At 51.3% G+C, this 17421-nt stretch overlaps 6 protein-coding genes across 6 annotated transcripts; 4 read left to right on the forward strand and 2 right to left on the reverse strand.

Annotated features, from left to right (window-relative positions):
- Positions 1-835: 835 nt before the first annotated feature.
- Positions 836-3153, forward strand: fdh (formate dehydrogenase). Its single transcript, XM_956109.3, has 4 exons — positions 836-902; positions 989-1147; positions 1347-1394; positions 1895-3153. Exons 2-4 carry the CDS (start codon positions 1145-1147, stop codon positions 2969-2971), a joined length of 1128 nt encoding a protein of 375 aa, XP_961202.1. The 5' UTR covers positions 836-902; positions 989-1144; the 3' UTR covers positions 2972-3153.
- A 499-nt stretch (positions 3154-3652) lies between these two features.
- Positions 3653-7050, reverse strand: leu-5 (leucine-5). The gene is made up of 2 exons (XM_956110.2): positions 6337-7050; positions 3653-6276 (listed from the first exon to the last, which is right to left on the reverse strand). Exons 1-2 carry the CDS (start codon positions 6856-6858, stop codon positions 3814-3816), a joined length of 2985 nt encoding a protein of 994 aa, XP_961203.1. The 5' UTR covers positions 6859-7050; the 3' UTR covers positions 3653-3813.
- A 603-nt stretch (positions 7051-7653) lies between these two features.
- Positions 7654-10292, forward strand: nap-1 (neutral and acidic amino acid permeability-1). The gene is made up of 2 exons (XM_956111.3): positions 7654-9156; positions 9208-10292. Exons 1-2 carry the CDS (start codon positions 8137-8139, stop codon positions 10054-10056), a joined length of 1869 nt encoding a protein of 622 aa, XP_961204.3. The 5' UTR covers positions 7654-8136; the 3' UTR covers positions 10057-10292.
- Positions 10293-10475: 183 nt separating this feature from the next.
- On the forward strand, positions 10476-12542 carry NCU16968 (cytochrome c mitochondrial import factor). Its single transcript, XM_011396524.1, has one exon. The coding sequence runs from the start codon at positions 10662-10664 to the stop codon at positions 12291-12293; it is 1632 nt and encodes a 543-aa protein (XP_011394826.1). The 5' UTR covers positions 10476-10661; the 3' UTR covers positions 12294-12542.
- Positions 12543-12600: 58 nt separating this feature from the next.
- On the reverse strand, positions 12601-14501 carry NCU03816 (hypothetical protein). Its single transcript, XM_956112.2, has 2 exons — positions 14091-14501; positions 12601-13972 (listed from the first exon to the last, which is right to left on the reverse strand). The coding sequence occupies exons 1-2, from the start codon at positions 14369-14371 to the stop codon at positions 12964-12966; spliced, it is 1290 nt and encodes a 429-aa protein (XP_961205.2). The 5' UTR covers positions 14372-14501; the 3' UTR covers positions 12601-12963.
- A 1433-nt stretch (positions 14502-15934) lies between these two features.
- On the forward strand, positions 15935-17420 carry NCU03817 (FMI1 protein; the record flags this gene model as incomplete). The annotated part of the gene is made up of 2 exons (XM_956113.3): positions 15935-16444; positions 16614-17420. Exons 1-2 carry the CDS (start codon positions 16055-16057, stop codon positions 17418-17420), a joined length of 1197 nt encoding a protein of 398 aa, XP_961206.3. The 5' UTR covers positions 15935-16054.
- Position 17421: the final 1 nt, after the last annotated feature.

Genomic DNA, 17421 nt, shown 5'->3' on the forward strand with positions numbered 1-17421 from the left:
CCGCACGCCGCCGTGTCCGGAGGCTCCTTACGAGGAGGAGCAAACGGCTTTACTGTATGCACACCACACCATCTTTGCCCTTCTCAAAACTCGGGATCTACACCCCTGTGGAGCCCCGCGTGGTTGACAGATGAAGAAAGGCATACGTGTTAGCAAACAGACAGGAAGTCCAAGATGCCATGATGCCACCACTGGAGGAAATGCGACGGGTGTAGTGTAGGTGATCAGGAATGAGACCGGTGACCTGGCAAGCTTTTCTTGTAGGTAGTGTAAGGTGTGAGCGGGAGGGGAAGCTGAAGACGGGTTAGATATTGAGGAATATCTTACGTACAACACAACAACAAAAGCAGTACAATGTACTGTTGCTTCAACAGTATTTGCTCACCTCCTCCATATATCCGGGAGCAACATCATCACTTCAGGTAATTGTCACGCTGTCTGAAAGACTCCTCCGGCTAAACACACACCGGGCATTCTTCTTGTGTGGGCGTGGGTACCGATGCTGTCTAACTGTGTCCAAATGTTGCTTCGAGCTATGCCGAGAGTGGCGGACAAGCAAGCAAGTAGCAGGTGAAGCCAAGGTTCCCGCTCAGACGACCAATTCCGAAATATGTCCCGCGCCATCTCAAAGTCGGTATCCCACTCAACCCCATGAACTAGTATCCCGATGTGGCATTCCCCACGGTGTGACATAGCGAGCAACAACAGGAATCGATTGGTTGATGCTTCATGTAGACGATCGGATTGACCCTGGCAGGAACACCCCGTACCGTACCCCGCTGTCTCTGTTGTCTCGCCCTTCGCCCTTTGGCTCCTCCTCTCCTCATCGAAACTCGGGGCCGCCAGACTAGCAGGCAAAGCTAGAGGTACCTTGATGGATGCAGCTCTCGTTGTGATGGGAGGTAAGTAGGAGCGCGAGGAAAAGAGGGGCTCAAGTGAATGAGAGAAGAGACCCGGGCTGATTCAGTTCCTTGGTCTTTTTTTGAAGATATAAATCATGGACATTTCCCGTCTTGTCCTCATCTACTACATCACCACTCTTCACTCAACAACAGACACTCTACTATAAAGACGTTCCTCTCGTCTTTCATCCATCCACTATAACACCAAACTTTTCTATCACATAAACAAAACAACCGACAAAATGGTACGTTTAGCGCGCTCCGTTGCTTCTTCTCCCTCTTCCTTCACTTCGGTCCTTCCACAGTGTTTCTCAAACATCATCACCCCCGAGAGCGTCCAGCCTTCGACCTAGTGTCCAGGGCTACTCCTCGACGGGACTTCACCAGTGTCGGCAGCAGCAACTCCCCGCAAGTGTACAATTGCTAACAACATGACGCGAACAGGTCAAGGTTCTTGCTGTTCTCTACGACGGTGGCAAGCACGGCGAGGAGGTAAGATGAACATTTTCCACATCCAACTTACTCCACTCTGTCATGGAGTGGCCATCCACTTTCCTTGGCATATCCGCCAAATGTCTCCATCACCATTGTCCATGATCGATCAAAAGCCCAGCCCTATGAGCTCAAGAGCCCAAAAAAAGAAGAGCGCTGAGAAAGATGAGACAACCTGAGCTACATCTCTCATGCGACTGAAAGAGACGGAACGGACACAAATGGCGGGGTAGACATGGCTCGCTCAAAGGCATCACCGCAACTGTTTACCCGTCATGTTGAATGCTTGAGGTCACGGACCGGGTTTCGGGATCCATTCGGGGATGTGGGGCGCCACCCCGACCTGCTTTGGCGTCGAACCCGGCGGTTGGCTTCCGGCTTGGCATAGCGTGGGTTGTTGGCTTGGCTTTTATGGACATGGCAATGGAGACATTGGATGACACGGGAAATATGGGAGAAAACACCAAGAAGGCAATGGCTAACAATTGTCAACTCATCAGGTTCCCGAGCTTCTCGGAACCATCCAGAACGAGCTTGGTCTCCGCAAGTGGCTCGAGGATCAGGGCCACACCCTCGTCACCACCTGCGACAAGGACGGCGAGAACTCTACCTTTGACAAGGAGCTCGAGGATGCCGAGATCATCATCACCACTCCCTTCCACCCCGGCTACCTCACTGCTGAGCGTCTCGCCCGCGCCAAGAAGCTCAAGCTTGCTGTCACTGCCGGTATCGGTTCCGACCACGTCGACCTCAATGCCGCCAACAAGACCAACGGCGGTATCACCGTCGCCGAGGTTACCGGCTCCAACGTCGTCTCCGTTGCTGAGCACGTTCTCATGACCATCCTCGTCCTCGTCCGCAACTTCGTTCCCGCCCACGAGCAGATCCAGGAGGGCCGCTGGGACGTCGCCGAGGCCGCCAAGAACGAGTTCGATCTCGAGGGCAAGGTTGTCGGTACCGTCGGTGTCGGCCGTATCGGTGAGCGTGTCCTCCGCCGTCTCAAGCCCTTCGACTGCAAGGAGCTCCTCTACTACGACTACCAGCCCCTTTCCGCCGAGAAGGAGGCTGAGATCGGCTGCCGCCGCGTCGCCGACCTCGAGGAGATGCTCGCCCAGTGCGACGTCGTCACCATCAACTGCCCCCTTCACGAGAAGACCCAGGGTCTCTTCAACAAGGAGCTCATCTCCAAGATGAAGAAGGGCTCGTGGCTCGTCAACACTGCCCGTGGCGCCATCGTCGTCAAGGAGGACGTCGCCGAGGCCCTCAAGTCCGGCCACCTCCGCGGCTACGGCGGTGACGTCTGGTTCCCCCAGCCCGCCCCTCAGGACCACCCCCTCCGCTACGCCAAGAACCCCTTCGGCGGCGGCAACGCCATGGTCCCCCACATGTCCGGCACCTCGCTCGACGCCCAGAAGCGTTACGCTGCTGGCACCAAGGCCATCATCGAGAGCTACCTCTCCGGCAAGCACGACTACAGGCCTGAGGACCTCATCGTCTACGGCGGTGACTACGCCACCAAGTCTTATGGTGAGCGCGAGCGCGCCAAGGCTGCTGCTGCTGCTGCCAAGTCTGCTTAAGGAGGGCATCAGCAAGCAGCAAGCACTTCTTTTTTTTTTCTTTTGCATTTTTGCATGATTAAATAGCGATTTTTGGGGGCTTTCTTTTGGGATATATATCTGGTTTTGGGTATGAAGCAATAAAGATCGTGGAATATCAATGATCATGACCTGACCTAACAATAATCGTTCCCATTGTGATGAATGATGAATTGCGAGTGATGAACTTGACTGATCGTATGAATTCCTTCGAGGGACTATGGTGTTTAAGCCATTGTGCACACCAGGCCTGCCTGTCATAGTTTACTTATGCAACAAATGTAGTAAAAAGCTCAAGGGCCTAGGAGGCTTGGAAACGAACCACCATACTGCAGCTATACAACTTACGAGAACTGTACCTTGGGTAACAATGCACGCCGGCAATGTGTTCATCATCGGAAGCCACTGAGCTGTAAGACTGACAGGGTTCTCGTTGTACTAAGGGGGGGCAGGTAGCGGACTTGTATGGTGCATTTGGTGCCTAGTGCATGGAGCTGGGGATGGAATGGGATGAAAGGGCCCGGGGTGGGCTATCGGAAAGGGAGGGAGTTGAACGTAGGTTGGCAAGGTACTGCACTTACTTCGTACGTTCCGTGTTAATGTTCATCAGCAGCCGATGCGAGCATCCTGTAGGGTAATGGTTAGCGATGGAGCTTACACAACCCGATCTCTTATCTGCAGAGCTTAGAACAGAGAAGAAAATACATGAGAGTAGTAATGAACTATTTCTCTAACCTACCCCAGTCTCCCACTGATACAAACATCTAATCTTACAGTAAGTACATACTACCTACTCACACCATCCACCCTCTTTTATCTCAACTCTACATAACAACATTCAACAACTTTCCTCCCCTAACAACAATGACCTTCTTCGCCTTACTCACATCCACTCCGCGTCCCTCCAGCTTCGCCCTCCCCTCCTCCGTCTTCAACACCTCACCGACAATAAACTCCCTCAACTTCTCCTCCGCACTCTTCTCCAACAACCCAGCCGGCGGCGTCCCTATCTCCACCGCGAACTTGGTCTTGCCATTCAACTGCACCGCGCACGTCTGCTTCCTGCTCTTCAACAACCCCTCCGTGCCATCAGGGACCGGGAACCTTGCCGCTTGCTCATCACCACTACCACTACCACTACCACTGCCACTGCCACTGAACAAGGAGGACGAAGAAGATTCAGGGAAAAGAACGTGCCAGCACTCTTCGGCAAAGGCGGGCGCGACGGGCGCCATCATGCGGATCAGAGCGGAGACTGCCTCGCGCCTGATGAGGGGGTCGGCGGCGTCGTAATTAGACGGAGAGGCGATCACGTTGGTAAGTGACATTAGGTCCGAGATGACCGTGTTGAGCGTGTACACTTTGTTGTAGGAGGCGGTGACGGAGGAGATGGTGCGTTGGACTTCGCGCCAGATGGTGATGGAGGCGTCGAGTTTGGCGGGATCAGCAACAGACTCGGGTTGCTGCTGTTGCTGTTCAAAGAAGGCCTTGACGGTGCTGGCGGAAGATGGGGTTTCAGAAGTGGAAGAACAAGCAATCTTTTGAACCAAGTCATGCACACGACTCAACCACCGCGTCACACCGGTAATCTTGCTTTCGTCCCAGTCCAAAATCTCGCTGACGGGCGCCTGGAAGAGTATGTGCGCACGCGTGGCGTCCGCGCCGTACTGCGCGATGAACGTGGTCGGGTCCACGCCGTTGTGCTTGGACTTGGACATCTTCTCGTAGCTGACGTTGGCGAGCGCGCCCGTGGCCACCACCTTGGGTTGGTGGGGGTCGCTGAGGTCAACTTCGTCCGGCTTGAGGAAGCGGCCTGTGGCTGGGTCGGTGTAGGTCTTGCCGTGCACCATGCCTTGGGTGATGAGACGCTTGAAAGGTTCGTAGACTTCGGACGATGCGGACTCGGCAGCTTCGGCAGATTCGGCCTCCTTGCCAGCAAAGGAAGAGGTCATGAGGAACTTGTAGATGAAACGGGAGTAGAGCAGATGCAGAATGGCATGCTCGACACCGCCGATGTAGAGGTCAACAGGAGTAAGAACCTTGGCCTTCTCGGGTGAGAAGGGTGCCTCCTTGTTGTGGGCGTCGATGAAGCGCATGTAGTACCAGCTCGAGTCGACAAAGGTGTCCATGGTATCAGTGTCGCGCTTGGCCTCGCCACCGCACTTGGGGCAAGATGTGTTGATCCAGTCGGTCTGGGACTCGAGCGGATTGCCGGTCTTTTTACCAGCCCAGTGCTCGTCAACTTCGGGGAGCTCAACAGGGAGTTGCTCGTCAGGAACGGGAACGGTGCCGCAAGAGCCGCAGTGCACGATGGGAATGGGTGTTCCCCAGTATCTCTGGCGGCTGATCAGCCAGTCACGCAGACGCCACTTTTCAGTCTCCTTTGCGAGACCAGCGGGCTCCAGAAGCTTGACGAGCATCTCACCGGCCTCCTTGGACGACTTGCCCTTGAAGATACCACTGTTGGCGTTCATAACGCCATGTTCAGTGAATGGCTCGTTGGGCATGGCGGTAGTGCTCTCATCCTCGGAAGCCGCCAGGACGAAGCGGACGGGAGCGTCGTAGTGGTGTTCTTTCCAGAAAGCATGGTCTCTGAGATCGTGGCCGGGCACACCCATGACGGCGCCCTCACCATAGTCACCAAGGACATATGGCGCCACATAGATAGGAAGCGAAACCTTGGTGTCCTCGGGTGTCTCTTCGTGATAGGCCAAGGGGTTGACGGCGCGGATGTGAGGGAGCAGGTATCCAACTTTGGAGTCAGGAGAAAGTCCGGGCAATGTGCTGAGGAAGGCCTGAAGCTCGGGGTCGCTCTTTGCCAGTTGCTGAACGGAAGGATGAGTAGCAGCGAGGGCAATGTACTGGACACCAAAAAGGGTGTCAGGTCGACTGGTGAACACCTCGATGGCAGAGGGGGTGCCTTGGCCAAAAGCCAGGACGGGGAACTTGACAGTCGCGCCCTTGGACTTGCCTAGCCAGTTCTTCTGCATGGCCAGGACTCTCTCGGGCCACGCCTCGTTCTTGGCAAGCGTCTCTAGGTCTTTGAGCAGGGACTCGCGGAATTCGGAGATCTTGAGGAACCACTGCTTCAGCTTGCGCTTCTCGACCCTGGCACCGGACCTCCACGAGCAGCCGTTGGCATCAACTTGCTCGTTCGCAAGCACCGTCTTGTCGACAGGGTCATAGTTGACCTCGGCTTCCGCCTGGTAGGCCAGACCCTTCTCATGGAGAGCGAGGAAGATCTTTTGGGTGTGCTTGTAGAAGTCGGGATCGCAAGTAGCAAGTTCCTGGGCTGGGTTAGCATGGAGATTCATACAATAGTCACATGAAGTGTGTGGGATACGCACGCAATTCCAATCCCATGAGCCGTTCATGTGACCCAGCTGCTCCTTCATCTTAGCGATATTGGCCTTGGTCCATGTGGCCGGGTTGATGCCTCTCTCAATGGCAGCGTTTTCAGCTGGCAATCCAAAGGCATCCCAACCCATGGGCAACAGGACCTTGTGGCCCTGGAGAGTCTGGAACCTCGCAATCACATCGGCAATGGTGTAAACCCTGAGATGGCCGAGGTGCAGATGGCCCGATGGATAGGGAAACATGGGAAGGACATATTTGTTCTTTTCGTCTTCCTTGTTGCCCTTCTCACGGCTTGATTCGGCCCATTTCTGGCGCCATTTTTGGTCGAGGGCGAGGAGGTCTAGCTTGTGGTCGGCATAGAATCTCTTCCAAGACTCGGTGCCCAAGTGCTGCTCGAGGGCAACACCAACAGGGCGCCGAGGAGAAGCAGCATGAGAAGAGAGAACTGGTCGTAGTGATGCGCCCAGCTTGGGCACTAACCGGCCGAGCGGCCTTGCACAAATGAGAGGCATCGCGTTGTGTTTTGTTTGGGCCGATTATCACATTGCCTGGTCAACCGGCGGCGGGGAAAATTGGAGGAGGAAACAAGCCGAAGCACTCTCGTTAAAACTGCATGTTCATCCGATTTGTTTGTATCCAAATTCAAGGGGCAGCTGCGTCCTCAGTCTTTGCATTTGCATGATATGTAGTCAGTTGCTGCCCAGTCTAACAAACAGTGAATAAATCAGAAGCACTCTCAAGCTACGATAGAGCGATATTCTCGGTATCGAAGCTGTTGTATTCTACATCGGACGTCAATTTTTGTTTTTTTACTTTTCTTGGTTATGTCGATCTGCAGGGTTTGTCAAGTCCAAGGTACAAGAGACGAAGCTGCAGCACATCTATCCAGACTCGCGGACATCACTTCCGGTGGTGATACATGTCAGGTGTCTGGACAAGTAGAGTAAACAGAGATATTATTAGGCTTTGAAACTGAAACAAAAGTTAAGCATAACTATACAATTCCAGGATTTATAGTTTGCATGATTTTCATCCTCAAGTTGCTGGTACTTTGCGTAGGTAGCTAATGAAGAACAACAGCCGCCCGCCTGCCAGATGGGGGGGGTCACGGTAGGAGTGCACAGACCAGGCAAACTGGAGGTCTCAAGGTTCTTGATGTGGGGCGTGCCCCTTGAACCTGCTTCTTGGCCCGCAATTGGCCCGCATTTGGCCGTGCCTGGCCTTGCCTTGCCTGCCGGGGAAAATACTGGGGTACAACCCACCCGCCCCGTACTTGGGGCCCTGTTTCCATCCAGACTTGTCTGGAGCTTCCAGGGCAACTTGTTGCTGTCACTGGTGTCGCTGTCACGGTTCAAAGGAAAAAGAGTGGCCCTGACAAGCCTCATTTCCGCCAGATTCGGCCAGACACACCATCCCGCATTCTAGACTCTTTTACTTTAATCTGCTTCTTCCTTTCTTCTCTGTGTTCTATTTGCTTGCTATTCAAGCCCCCATCATTGTCTATTCTAGAGCTACGTCTGGAAACTGTGTTATCCACCAGCCACGATCATCACGATAATAGATACCCTTACCACTATTACACCACTCTAATACCAACCACCTTGACTGAGCTTTGCGCCAGTCTTGTACACCATTCGAACATTTCTTTACTCGACAACCGAGGCGCATACCGAGAAGATCAAAGGAGACTTGTACGGCTATGAACTCGTTGTCAGCAGAAATACCCCGAGATTAGAAAGAAACAAGTTCGATCGACGACCGAGCGCCCCTCAAGAGGTAGCACCCGAGACATGCCACCATTGTACTCTCACAACCTGGAACCCGGGCGTGACTCGCTAGAACTCGCATCTCTAGCCAGCTCAGACCCCGGACCCGACACAGGCGACGACACCAGTTCCCGTCCGAGCATATCTTCGTCACGAAAGCTCTCCCTCGAGCGAGAGGACCCTCTGGATAACGGCAACTACGCTGCCTCGGGCCACCGTGTGCGCCCAGAACGATCGACGTCTGTCAATTCTACATTCAGCTTCGCCGCAAACCTCTTTCCTCTATCGTCGACAACCGGAGGCGGATATGCTCCGTTGGGTGCGCCCACAGCAACGAGGGGTCATGTCAATGGCGGCTTGGGAGGAGGCTCGTTAGAGAAGCACAAGACCTTGACTTACCTAAATGGTCTGTCCTTGATCGTCGGCTTGATCATCGGCTCGGGCATCTTTTCTTCGCCTAGTCAAGTCAACGCCAATGCAGGGTCGCCTGGAGCAGCCATTATAGTATGGGTTGTGGCGGGGATTTTGGCCTGGACGGGCGCCGCAAGTTACGCAGAGTTGGGAGGTGCCATACCATTGAACGGAGGCCCGCAGGTGTACCTATCCAAGATCTTTGGAGAACTGGCCGGATTTCTGTTCACTTGGGTCGCGGTGCTGGTCCTGAAGCCTGGTAGCGCCGCCATCATCTCCATCATCATGGGCGAGTACCTGGTGAGAACCTTCATTGGCGCCGAAGCCGAGACCATCAACCCCTGGATCAGCAAGTCAGTCGCGCTGGTTGGACTCTTTCTGGTCACCTTTCTGAACTCGGTCTCGACCAAGCTCGGGACACGGATGAACGATATGCTCATGTTTCTCAAATTTGTTGCATTGCTTGGCGTTACCATTGTTGGCATTGTCGTTGCCGCGACTGGCTTCTCGTTTTCTGGGGCGGCAAATCTCGACTGGAAGAAGCATGACTGGTTTGAGGGCACCAAGATGGATGCGTCGGCTTTCGCGGTGGCCCTGTATGCCGGTCTTTGGGCGTTTGATGGGTGGGATAACGTAAGAGTTTCCTCTTGCCCCTTGTGTTGACTCTCGCTAACCAAACACCAGACCAATTATGTGGTTGGTGAATTTCGCAACCCCGGTCGAGACCTTCCACGGGTCATTCACACAGCCATGCCCCTCGTCATTTTGAGCTACATCCTGGCCAACGTTGCTTACTTCTTTGTTCTCCCCCTGGACACTATTAACTCTACCAACACCGTAGCCGTCATTTTCGGCTCCAAGGTCTTTGGCCCCGTTGGCGCTCTAATCCTCGCCCTCATTGTCAGTGCCTCCTGCTTCGGTGCTCTCAACGCCTCCACCTTCACCAGCAGCCGCCTCGTCTACGTTGCCGGCAAGGAAGGCTACATTCCTGAGCTCTTTGGGCGCATCGGCAGCGGCACCGCCGTTGACCAACACGAATCCCTAACCACCATGCGCACTCGCTCGTGGTTCACCAAGAAGCTTGTCCGTATTGTTGCCGATGAAGATACCGGTCTCTTCTACACGCCGATCCCCGCGCTCATGCTCAACTGCGCTCTTACGACCGCTTACGTGTGCGTGGGCGAGTTCGGCACGCTTGTCACCTTCTACGGAGTGGCTGGCTATACGTTTTACTTTTTGACGGTGCTGGGTCTGATCGTGCTTAGGGTGAAGGAACCTAATCTCGAGAGGCCGTACAAGACGTGGATCACCACACCTATTATCTTCTGCTGTGTGAGTCTGTTCCTGCTGAGCAGAGCGGTCTTTGCCCAGCCGCTGCAGACCTTGTTGGTTGTGGCTTTTGTGGTGGTAGGCGTGCCGGTGTATTATTGGCGGAGGTATGTGAACGGGCGGAGCGCCGTTAAGAGAGAAGCGGGTGGGATGAGAGAGGTGAGGGAAGAGAGACCCTGGTGGAAGTTTTGGCAGATAAGGTAATGAAGATTTGTTGGTGGTGTTTGGTTAGCCGACACTACCTCTTGGATAAAAGTGATGAAGGCTGTTTATGAACAAGAAGCTTTGTCACTTGGCAAGGGAAACTTTCTTGCCGAATAATCGGATGACCGAAAGGATGAATAGAATGTCTAGATACCCGGTACTTGGTACCGCAAAACAAACCTGGCCTTGAACCTATCGAATTCTGACTCGTTCCCTAGGAGTCTTGTCAATCTTAGTAACGAATTTCCAGAATTTTGATATCAAGTCTCGATTTGGCATGAGCATCAATCCCTTAAGACCTGACCTCCAAAGAGCGTTTGCCTCCAAAGGGAATTGAACTGCATGCAACCCTAACCCTTGATCTAACACCAAATCTGGACTTTCAACTTCGCTTTCACATTTTCCACTCATCAACATTCATTCAGTCCATAATACATATTTCTAACTCAAGCTGTTCACTCATTCAACCCCCCTCGGCCTGTTTATCCTTCGTTTTCTATACCTATTGTCTTTCTTTCCTCATACTCACTTGCCCTCTCGCTGAAAAAGAGTGAGGATTCTCTTACAATCTTCTACCGCTTCGAGTCGACCAGGAACAACAAAAAATGAGTGCCCGACTCCTCCGTCCGTTAACACGGCGTCTACCACCAACAAGCCCAGCATGCCTCCGATTAGTCAGGCCGGGGACATATAACGTCTCTCATTTCAACCCAGTAGTACACAGCAACACCGCCTCTCTCCAGATCCGAAGTATCGCCAGGCCATACTCCTCCAAACTCTCCCCGGGCGAAGGCATGGGCCATAACACCCCCCAAAACCAAAAACAAGAACAACAATCCAATCAAAACCAAGACAACCGAAAATCCGACGGTCCATCATCATCATCATCATCAAAAAACTCCAAAAAGTCCAAACTCCTCCTCATCGCCGCCGCCGTCTTCTCCGGCTACCTCTTCCACTCCATCATCCTCCGCCCCAACGACCTCTCCCTAGGGGACGTCCCCGTCCTTCTGGGTATCGTCTCCCCGCCCTCGCTAAACCCGACCTCTTTCGTGCCTTACACCATCGTTGAGCGCGAGCAGGTATCGAGCACGGCGTTCATCATCACTGTGGAACCCTTTGATCCGCTCCACCGTCTTATGGGTGGGAGTGAGAAGAAGAAGAAGAACGCGAGGAAGAATGCGAACAAGCTAAGGAATGAGCTGCAGGAGGCCTGGCATCACGGCTTGTGGTGCGTGGAGATTAAGCAGCCGCAGTTGCAGGTGGCGAGGGACTATACACCCTTGCCACCGCCGGTGGGGCAGGAACGAGAGGAGATGCAAAGGGGACGATTGCGGTTCTTGATTAGGAAGATGGAGGGCGGGGAGGTGAGCAGTTATTTGAGTAAGCTGCAGGTGGGGGATAAGGTGGAGTTGAGGGGACCGCATTTGGGGTTTGATGTTGCGAGGAGGCTTGGTTCAAGTTCTTTGGAAAGCTCCAACAGCTCTGGTCACGGTGGTGGAAAAGAGCAAGGGGGGCGGGTGGTTTTCCTAGCGGGAGGTACTGGTATTGCGCCGGCGCTGCAGGTGGCTAGGAGATTATACGGCCCCGTGTATGAAAAGAGGAACGGGAAGAAGGAGGAGGAGGAATGGAAGGAAATCGAGGATATGCCTGCCATACCACCGAAGATGACGATTGTGTGGGCGAATAGGTTCAGGGAGGATTGTCCGGATTGCGAGGACTTGGAGGCGTTGAGGAAGAGGGGGTATTTACCACCTTCTCTTAACAACGCTAAGAATACCGCTGCTGGTGGTTTAATGCCCTACCTCCAGGACATCAAAGCCCATCACCCCGAGCAGTTCAACTACGCTTGCACAGTCGACACGGAGAAGAAATTTATTGACGCCAAGACTATTCTTGACGCTGTTGTGTCCACCACCCCCAACCCAAAGTCGCCTTCTTCCACCACATCCCTCACCAAAAGCACGACAAACCCTTCCTGTCCTTTCCATTCTTCCTCCGCCTTGATCAACGTCAGCGACAGGCAGGACCATGAAGCCCGGTGCAAGTGCGCTTCTCCTGCCAATGGCAAGAACCTCCTAATGGTCTCTGGGCCGGATGGGTTCATTGCCCGGTTCGCTGGTCCCAAGGCTTGGTCCGAAGGGTTGGAGAGACAGGGACATGTGGCGGGGGTGGCGGGTGAGTTGATGAAGAAGGGGAAGGTGAACAAGGAGGAGTGGATGGTTTTGAAGTTGTGAGTTGGGTTGGCTTGTTCGGAGTTGGAGAATGAGGATCGTGGAAAAGAGGGGATGGCAGCATTGGGGCAGAGGGCTGGGAAGAGCAAGATCGCAGTTTCTTGTTTGCTCTCTGCTTCCTGGTAGATATTCTTTGTATCTGTACACTCGGTTACTGTAAGATTAGGGTAAGAGCTTGAACTAGACAAAAGTTTTGATGAGTACTGGATAGAAGGGATAATATAGACGAAAGAACTAAATCCTGATCAGCCGCTAGTCATCATCCATACTTTCGTACCTTGCCAACCTACACACAACTTCTATTTTGAGCCCGAGCCTGTGCCCTTTCATCCCATCCACCAGCACCAGGCAACCATATGAGGTCCGTTGCCTAGCCCCTGTACCACAATGGAACCTGCGGTGGTCGTATGGTGCAGTGGTTCCTGTTAATGGAAACATTGCCGTTGTGCGTGATTACCGAGGTAAAGTTTTCGTAGGTCTCTCGGAGCATGGTGGTTCGTTCCCCCAAGCCTCTTGGGTGATTGAGCTTTTTGCACCTTCTGTCGTGATCGATGTTGCTCAAGTAATATTCATGTGCGTTCATTGAGTTTTCCTCTTTCATTTCCAACTTGTCCACAGTATTCAAGATGAAAAAAACTTGCTGTTAACACCTCCTATCCCTTTCTTCAGTCCCTCATACATCATCAACCACCCCAACTCTCCTCAAATACACACTCCTCCCATGTCCCTCCGGATGACCCTTCACTACAATTATTTGTTTTTGTCCATCTACTCCCACTCCCACCTCCATAATCTCTTCATACCCTTCAAACCCCACCAAATCATCTCTCCAGATCTGCACCGCACCTGCCCCAGCCCCCCTTTCGTTTCCTCCTCTAGTCACTTCCCCATTCCCGAAATAAAGTCCCCTCAATTTCCCATCCCCCAAAACCATCCCCACCACCCGCTTCGCCTGCTCCATGTCCCCAACCTCCATTAGCACCCTTTTCGGCCTATAAGTCCTCGCAATCTCCAGCAGTCGTGCATAAAACACGTCTTCTTCCTGATACTCCACCGTTTGTAACAGGATTTCGTTGTCTGGGTAGTACCAGTGGTCGTAGAAATGCTTCTGATGTAAATCCACGCGCTCGACGGGCGGGACGAGAGCGAGTTTTGGTTCCCAGTTGCGCACGGAGCGGGAGGTGGACAGAGCGAAGCCGGAGGGAGAGATGTAAGGAGGGTTGGAGGTCAGGAGGTCCCATTCACCCGTACCTGTAGAGGAGGAGGAGGAGGAGGAGGAGGAGGAGGAAGTGGATGATGATGAAGGGGTGGAGAGGATTGGGTCTAAGGAGGTAGGAGAGAAGATATCGGCTTTGTGGAAGTGGAGCAATCTTTGTGGATGGGATTTATCTCTGGGACTGGAAGGGCGAGGGAAGCGGTGCGCATGGAGATTGTGGTGCAGGTTTTGGCGGGAGAGGTTGATGGCTTTTTGGGAGATGTCGACTCCCACTATGTTTAGGGACTGGAGAGGGAGAGAGCGGGAGAGTTGGGAGTAGAGGAGGAGTGGGATGCAGCCTGTGCCGGTGCATAGATCGATGATGTTTAGGGGTTGGTGTTGATCTGGATCTGATTCGGACTTGGAACTGGAAAGAGAGTGGCGAAGGATGTTGGAGAGGTGGATGGTGTAGGATTCTGTTTCCGTTCTTTTTTTTTGGTTGGAAAAGAGTGTTAGTTAGTCGGTAAGTGAAGAGAAGCTAACAACAGTCGAGGAGAAAGTAACGAGACAGTGATGATTGAGTGAATACATGCAAATGTACCTACCTGGGAATCAACACCCCTGGTTGACACTTGATTTCGAGATCACCGAATGGCTGGTTGCCAAGCACGTAAGCCAAAGGGAGACCTTTGCCTCGCCTGTCGCATAGCTTCCATACTCGGGCACCAAAGGGAATGATGGAAGGGGTTTCGGCGACATGCTGTTTGATCCAGCGGAGCTCGTTGGCGGTTGATTCGAGGGTTCGACAAACGGGAAGAAGTTTGGCGGCGTTAAGACCTAGTTTTTTGCGGCCTTGCCAAAAGAGTTGAGGTTTGATTCGGGGCATAGTTTTCCGGGAGATGTTACGAAGGTTGTCTTCTAGGTCACAAACTCGTTATGAGACTTCTTGGTGCTATTTTCTTCTGTACATCAAGGTGAGGGTGCGAATGGATGTCAATGTAGAGAAATTAATACGCTTATTATTTTAATGGCTGATATTTACTATTGACCTATTTGGTGAGATTGACCAATGCCCAGAGAAAAAGATCGTAATAGAAGCCCGAACAGGTGAGCCACACTCACTGGAGTCTTATGTTTACACGACCAAAGTCAAATCGACGGTTGAAGTCGGTTGACGCTGATGAGGTACCATTTCCGAAAGGTGCAATCGAGGAACTCAGAGGTACCATAGCGCGCAACCCTACTTGTAAAAAATGATCTCTGTTATGATTTTACACTTCCAAGATATTTTGTCTTGAAACGTATCCATGGATCAGTTTGAGTAAAAGTTGATAAACTGTAAAAATTGGTTATAAAGATAATAGATAAATTTGAAATAGAAATTTTTTCTAATGTAGAATAGAATTTATAATTATATTTATCTCCTTACTAGAAGATTTACCTTTTGATAACTTTTTTTTATTAATTAAATTCATTTTGGAAGCTGAATTTGTTCTATATCAGTTAGGACTATCTTTCTTCAAAGAAGTTAACTTATAAACTTATATAAATATTAAAAAAGAATAAGATATAAGGTTAGAGTATGGGAACCTTTATTAAATAATGCTATTTTTTTACAGTTTAGAAATAAGAATAAATATAAAAATTTCAACTACAATAAGGAATCGAACAAGAACCTAACGATGAAGAACTACTTCATTAACCACTTAGCTACTAAGCTAAATAATTATTTCTAAAGGGTTATTTAATTCTTTTAATAATATAAGTAATTCAAAAAGTAATTATAAAAAAAGTCCAAGGATTTTAAAACTACGAAGTTATAAAGGATAATATATTTTATTCTGAATATTATAAATCAAAACTTTCAATGTAAAATTCTATATACCATAAGTAATATAAATATAAAATTTTTAATAAGGATTTTAAGTGTAAAAATAAATATTTACTATAAGTATAAAAGTGTAAAATAAGTTATTTAGGAAATTCTTATAATAAAGTTATTTATTACTCTTTTTGAAAAAGGCTTGTAAAATAAATTTAAAATAGTCTTTTTACTTATAGCAAATTTAATATATTAAAATCTACTCAATACAAAAGCATCTTGGAGATGATTTTAATGTAAAAATAATATTGTATATAAAATTATTTTTTCAAATTTTATCATTTTATCCAAGCGATCATACCTGGTATGATTTTTATATTGCAAAATGCTCCCTCTATAAAAAAAGAATCCACTTGCATTGAAATCATACCCAAGACCATTTTTACAGATACCGTGTGCGCGCTATGGTACTTCTAGAGGTGCATGCAATACATCGTTATCTAATCAGATAAAGCTACGATAAGCTGTTCCACTTCGATGACGCCAAAAGTTACCCCTGTAGTTACACAGTAAGCACTCGTAACTCCGAACTCTCCGCTGACATAAATTAACTAAGCACCATCATCCATCACCAACTCCATTTGCGACAACGACAAGGGATATAAAAGACGACATCTCCGACCCTGAATTGGGCCCTACATGGTCAGACGGTCTTCCTTGCGCATTTGATCCGCACAAATAACAACCATGCTCCTCCTCCGACCTCTCCGCCAAACATCACGAGTCGCAACCGCAGCCCTGAGCGCTTCGACGACGCGGGCTTGCGCTCAACGCTCCAGTAATGTAGCCCCCTTCTTCCGGCGCACATACGCAGCAAGAGGTGCCCCTGCGGCCTTCCCGACCATCGATACCTGCCCATCGCCCACCTGCTCATGCGCCCCGACTCCCTCGTTCCCCGAAGGCTTCGAGATCGATCATACCACGCCTCTTAACGGTCTTATGCCAAACCACGCTCAGCAAGTCCTAATCTGCACTGGCAAGGACGACTGGCCATCCAAAATCGAGGACGATGACAATGGCCAAAACCATGCCGCCATGCTGCGTGATCTAATTGGCCGCGGAGGTCCCTATAGCGATGTGAGTTGACCAAAAAGCCCATGGAAAGGAAGGTCCAGCCAGTCACAGTTAAAGGAGATGGTGGAGGATCCAACGGGAAGAAGAAAAAGAAAAAAAAAAAAGAAAGCAGTAATGGCTAACAGGTAAGTTCCCACCTCCCCCTTGAGGTTTGTTCCTCCCCCATCAACAGCCCTTCCACAACATCTCCGTCCTCAACGTCTCCTTCCCCCCATCTTCTTCGTCTCCTTCTTCTGCGTCTTCCTCGCCCGCCGACCAAGAGGAGGCCACAAACACCACCACCACCCCCCCAAAAACAACATCCATCTACCTCCTTCCCGACTTCAAATACGTTCCCTCCCTCTCCTCCGACCCCAACCACGTCAAGGCCCTCGTAAAAGCCCACCTCCTTCCCGAAAAGCTGCACCCCGTGCACAACCACTCGCCGCCCGCCAAGCGGGAGGCCCTCCTCCGCGATCCCAGCTACGGTGATATGCTACCCGGCGGGGTCCGCGACATCCGCAACGAGGTGATTGTTCTCATCTGCGGCCATGGCGGGCGGGACCAGCGGTGTGGGGTGTACGGGCCTCTGTTGAGGAGTGAGTTTGAGACGAGGCTGGCGGAGCAAGGTCAACAACAACAACAACAAAAACAACAACAAGGGCCGGGGATTGAAGTGCTGAAGGGCGCTGCTGAGAAGGCCGTGGTGGACCTGGAGAAAAAGAAGGGGGTCTGGGGAGCAAGAGTTGGACTGATTAGCCACATTGGTGGCCACAAATTTGCGGGCAACGTGATTGTTTATATCCCGCCGGGCTTGAAGTCTTATGATGACTCGGACGTGCCGCATCCACTGGCGGGACATGGCATTTGGTACGGTAGGGTTGAGCCGAAGCATGTGGAGGGGATTGTGCAGGAGACGATCAAGAAGGGGAACGTGATCAAGGAGCTGTTCAGGGGCGGGATCAAGCAGGGTGGTGAGATTTTGAGGTTGCCCTTGTAGA

Source organism: Neurospora crassa, linkage group V (assembly GCF_000182925.2).
Source record: "Neurospora crassa OR74A linkage group V, whole genome shotgun sequence".
Lineage (NCBI taxonomy): Eukaryota > Fungi > Ascomycota > Sordariomycetes > Sordariales > Sordariaceae > Neurospora > Neurospora crassa.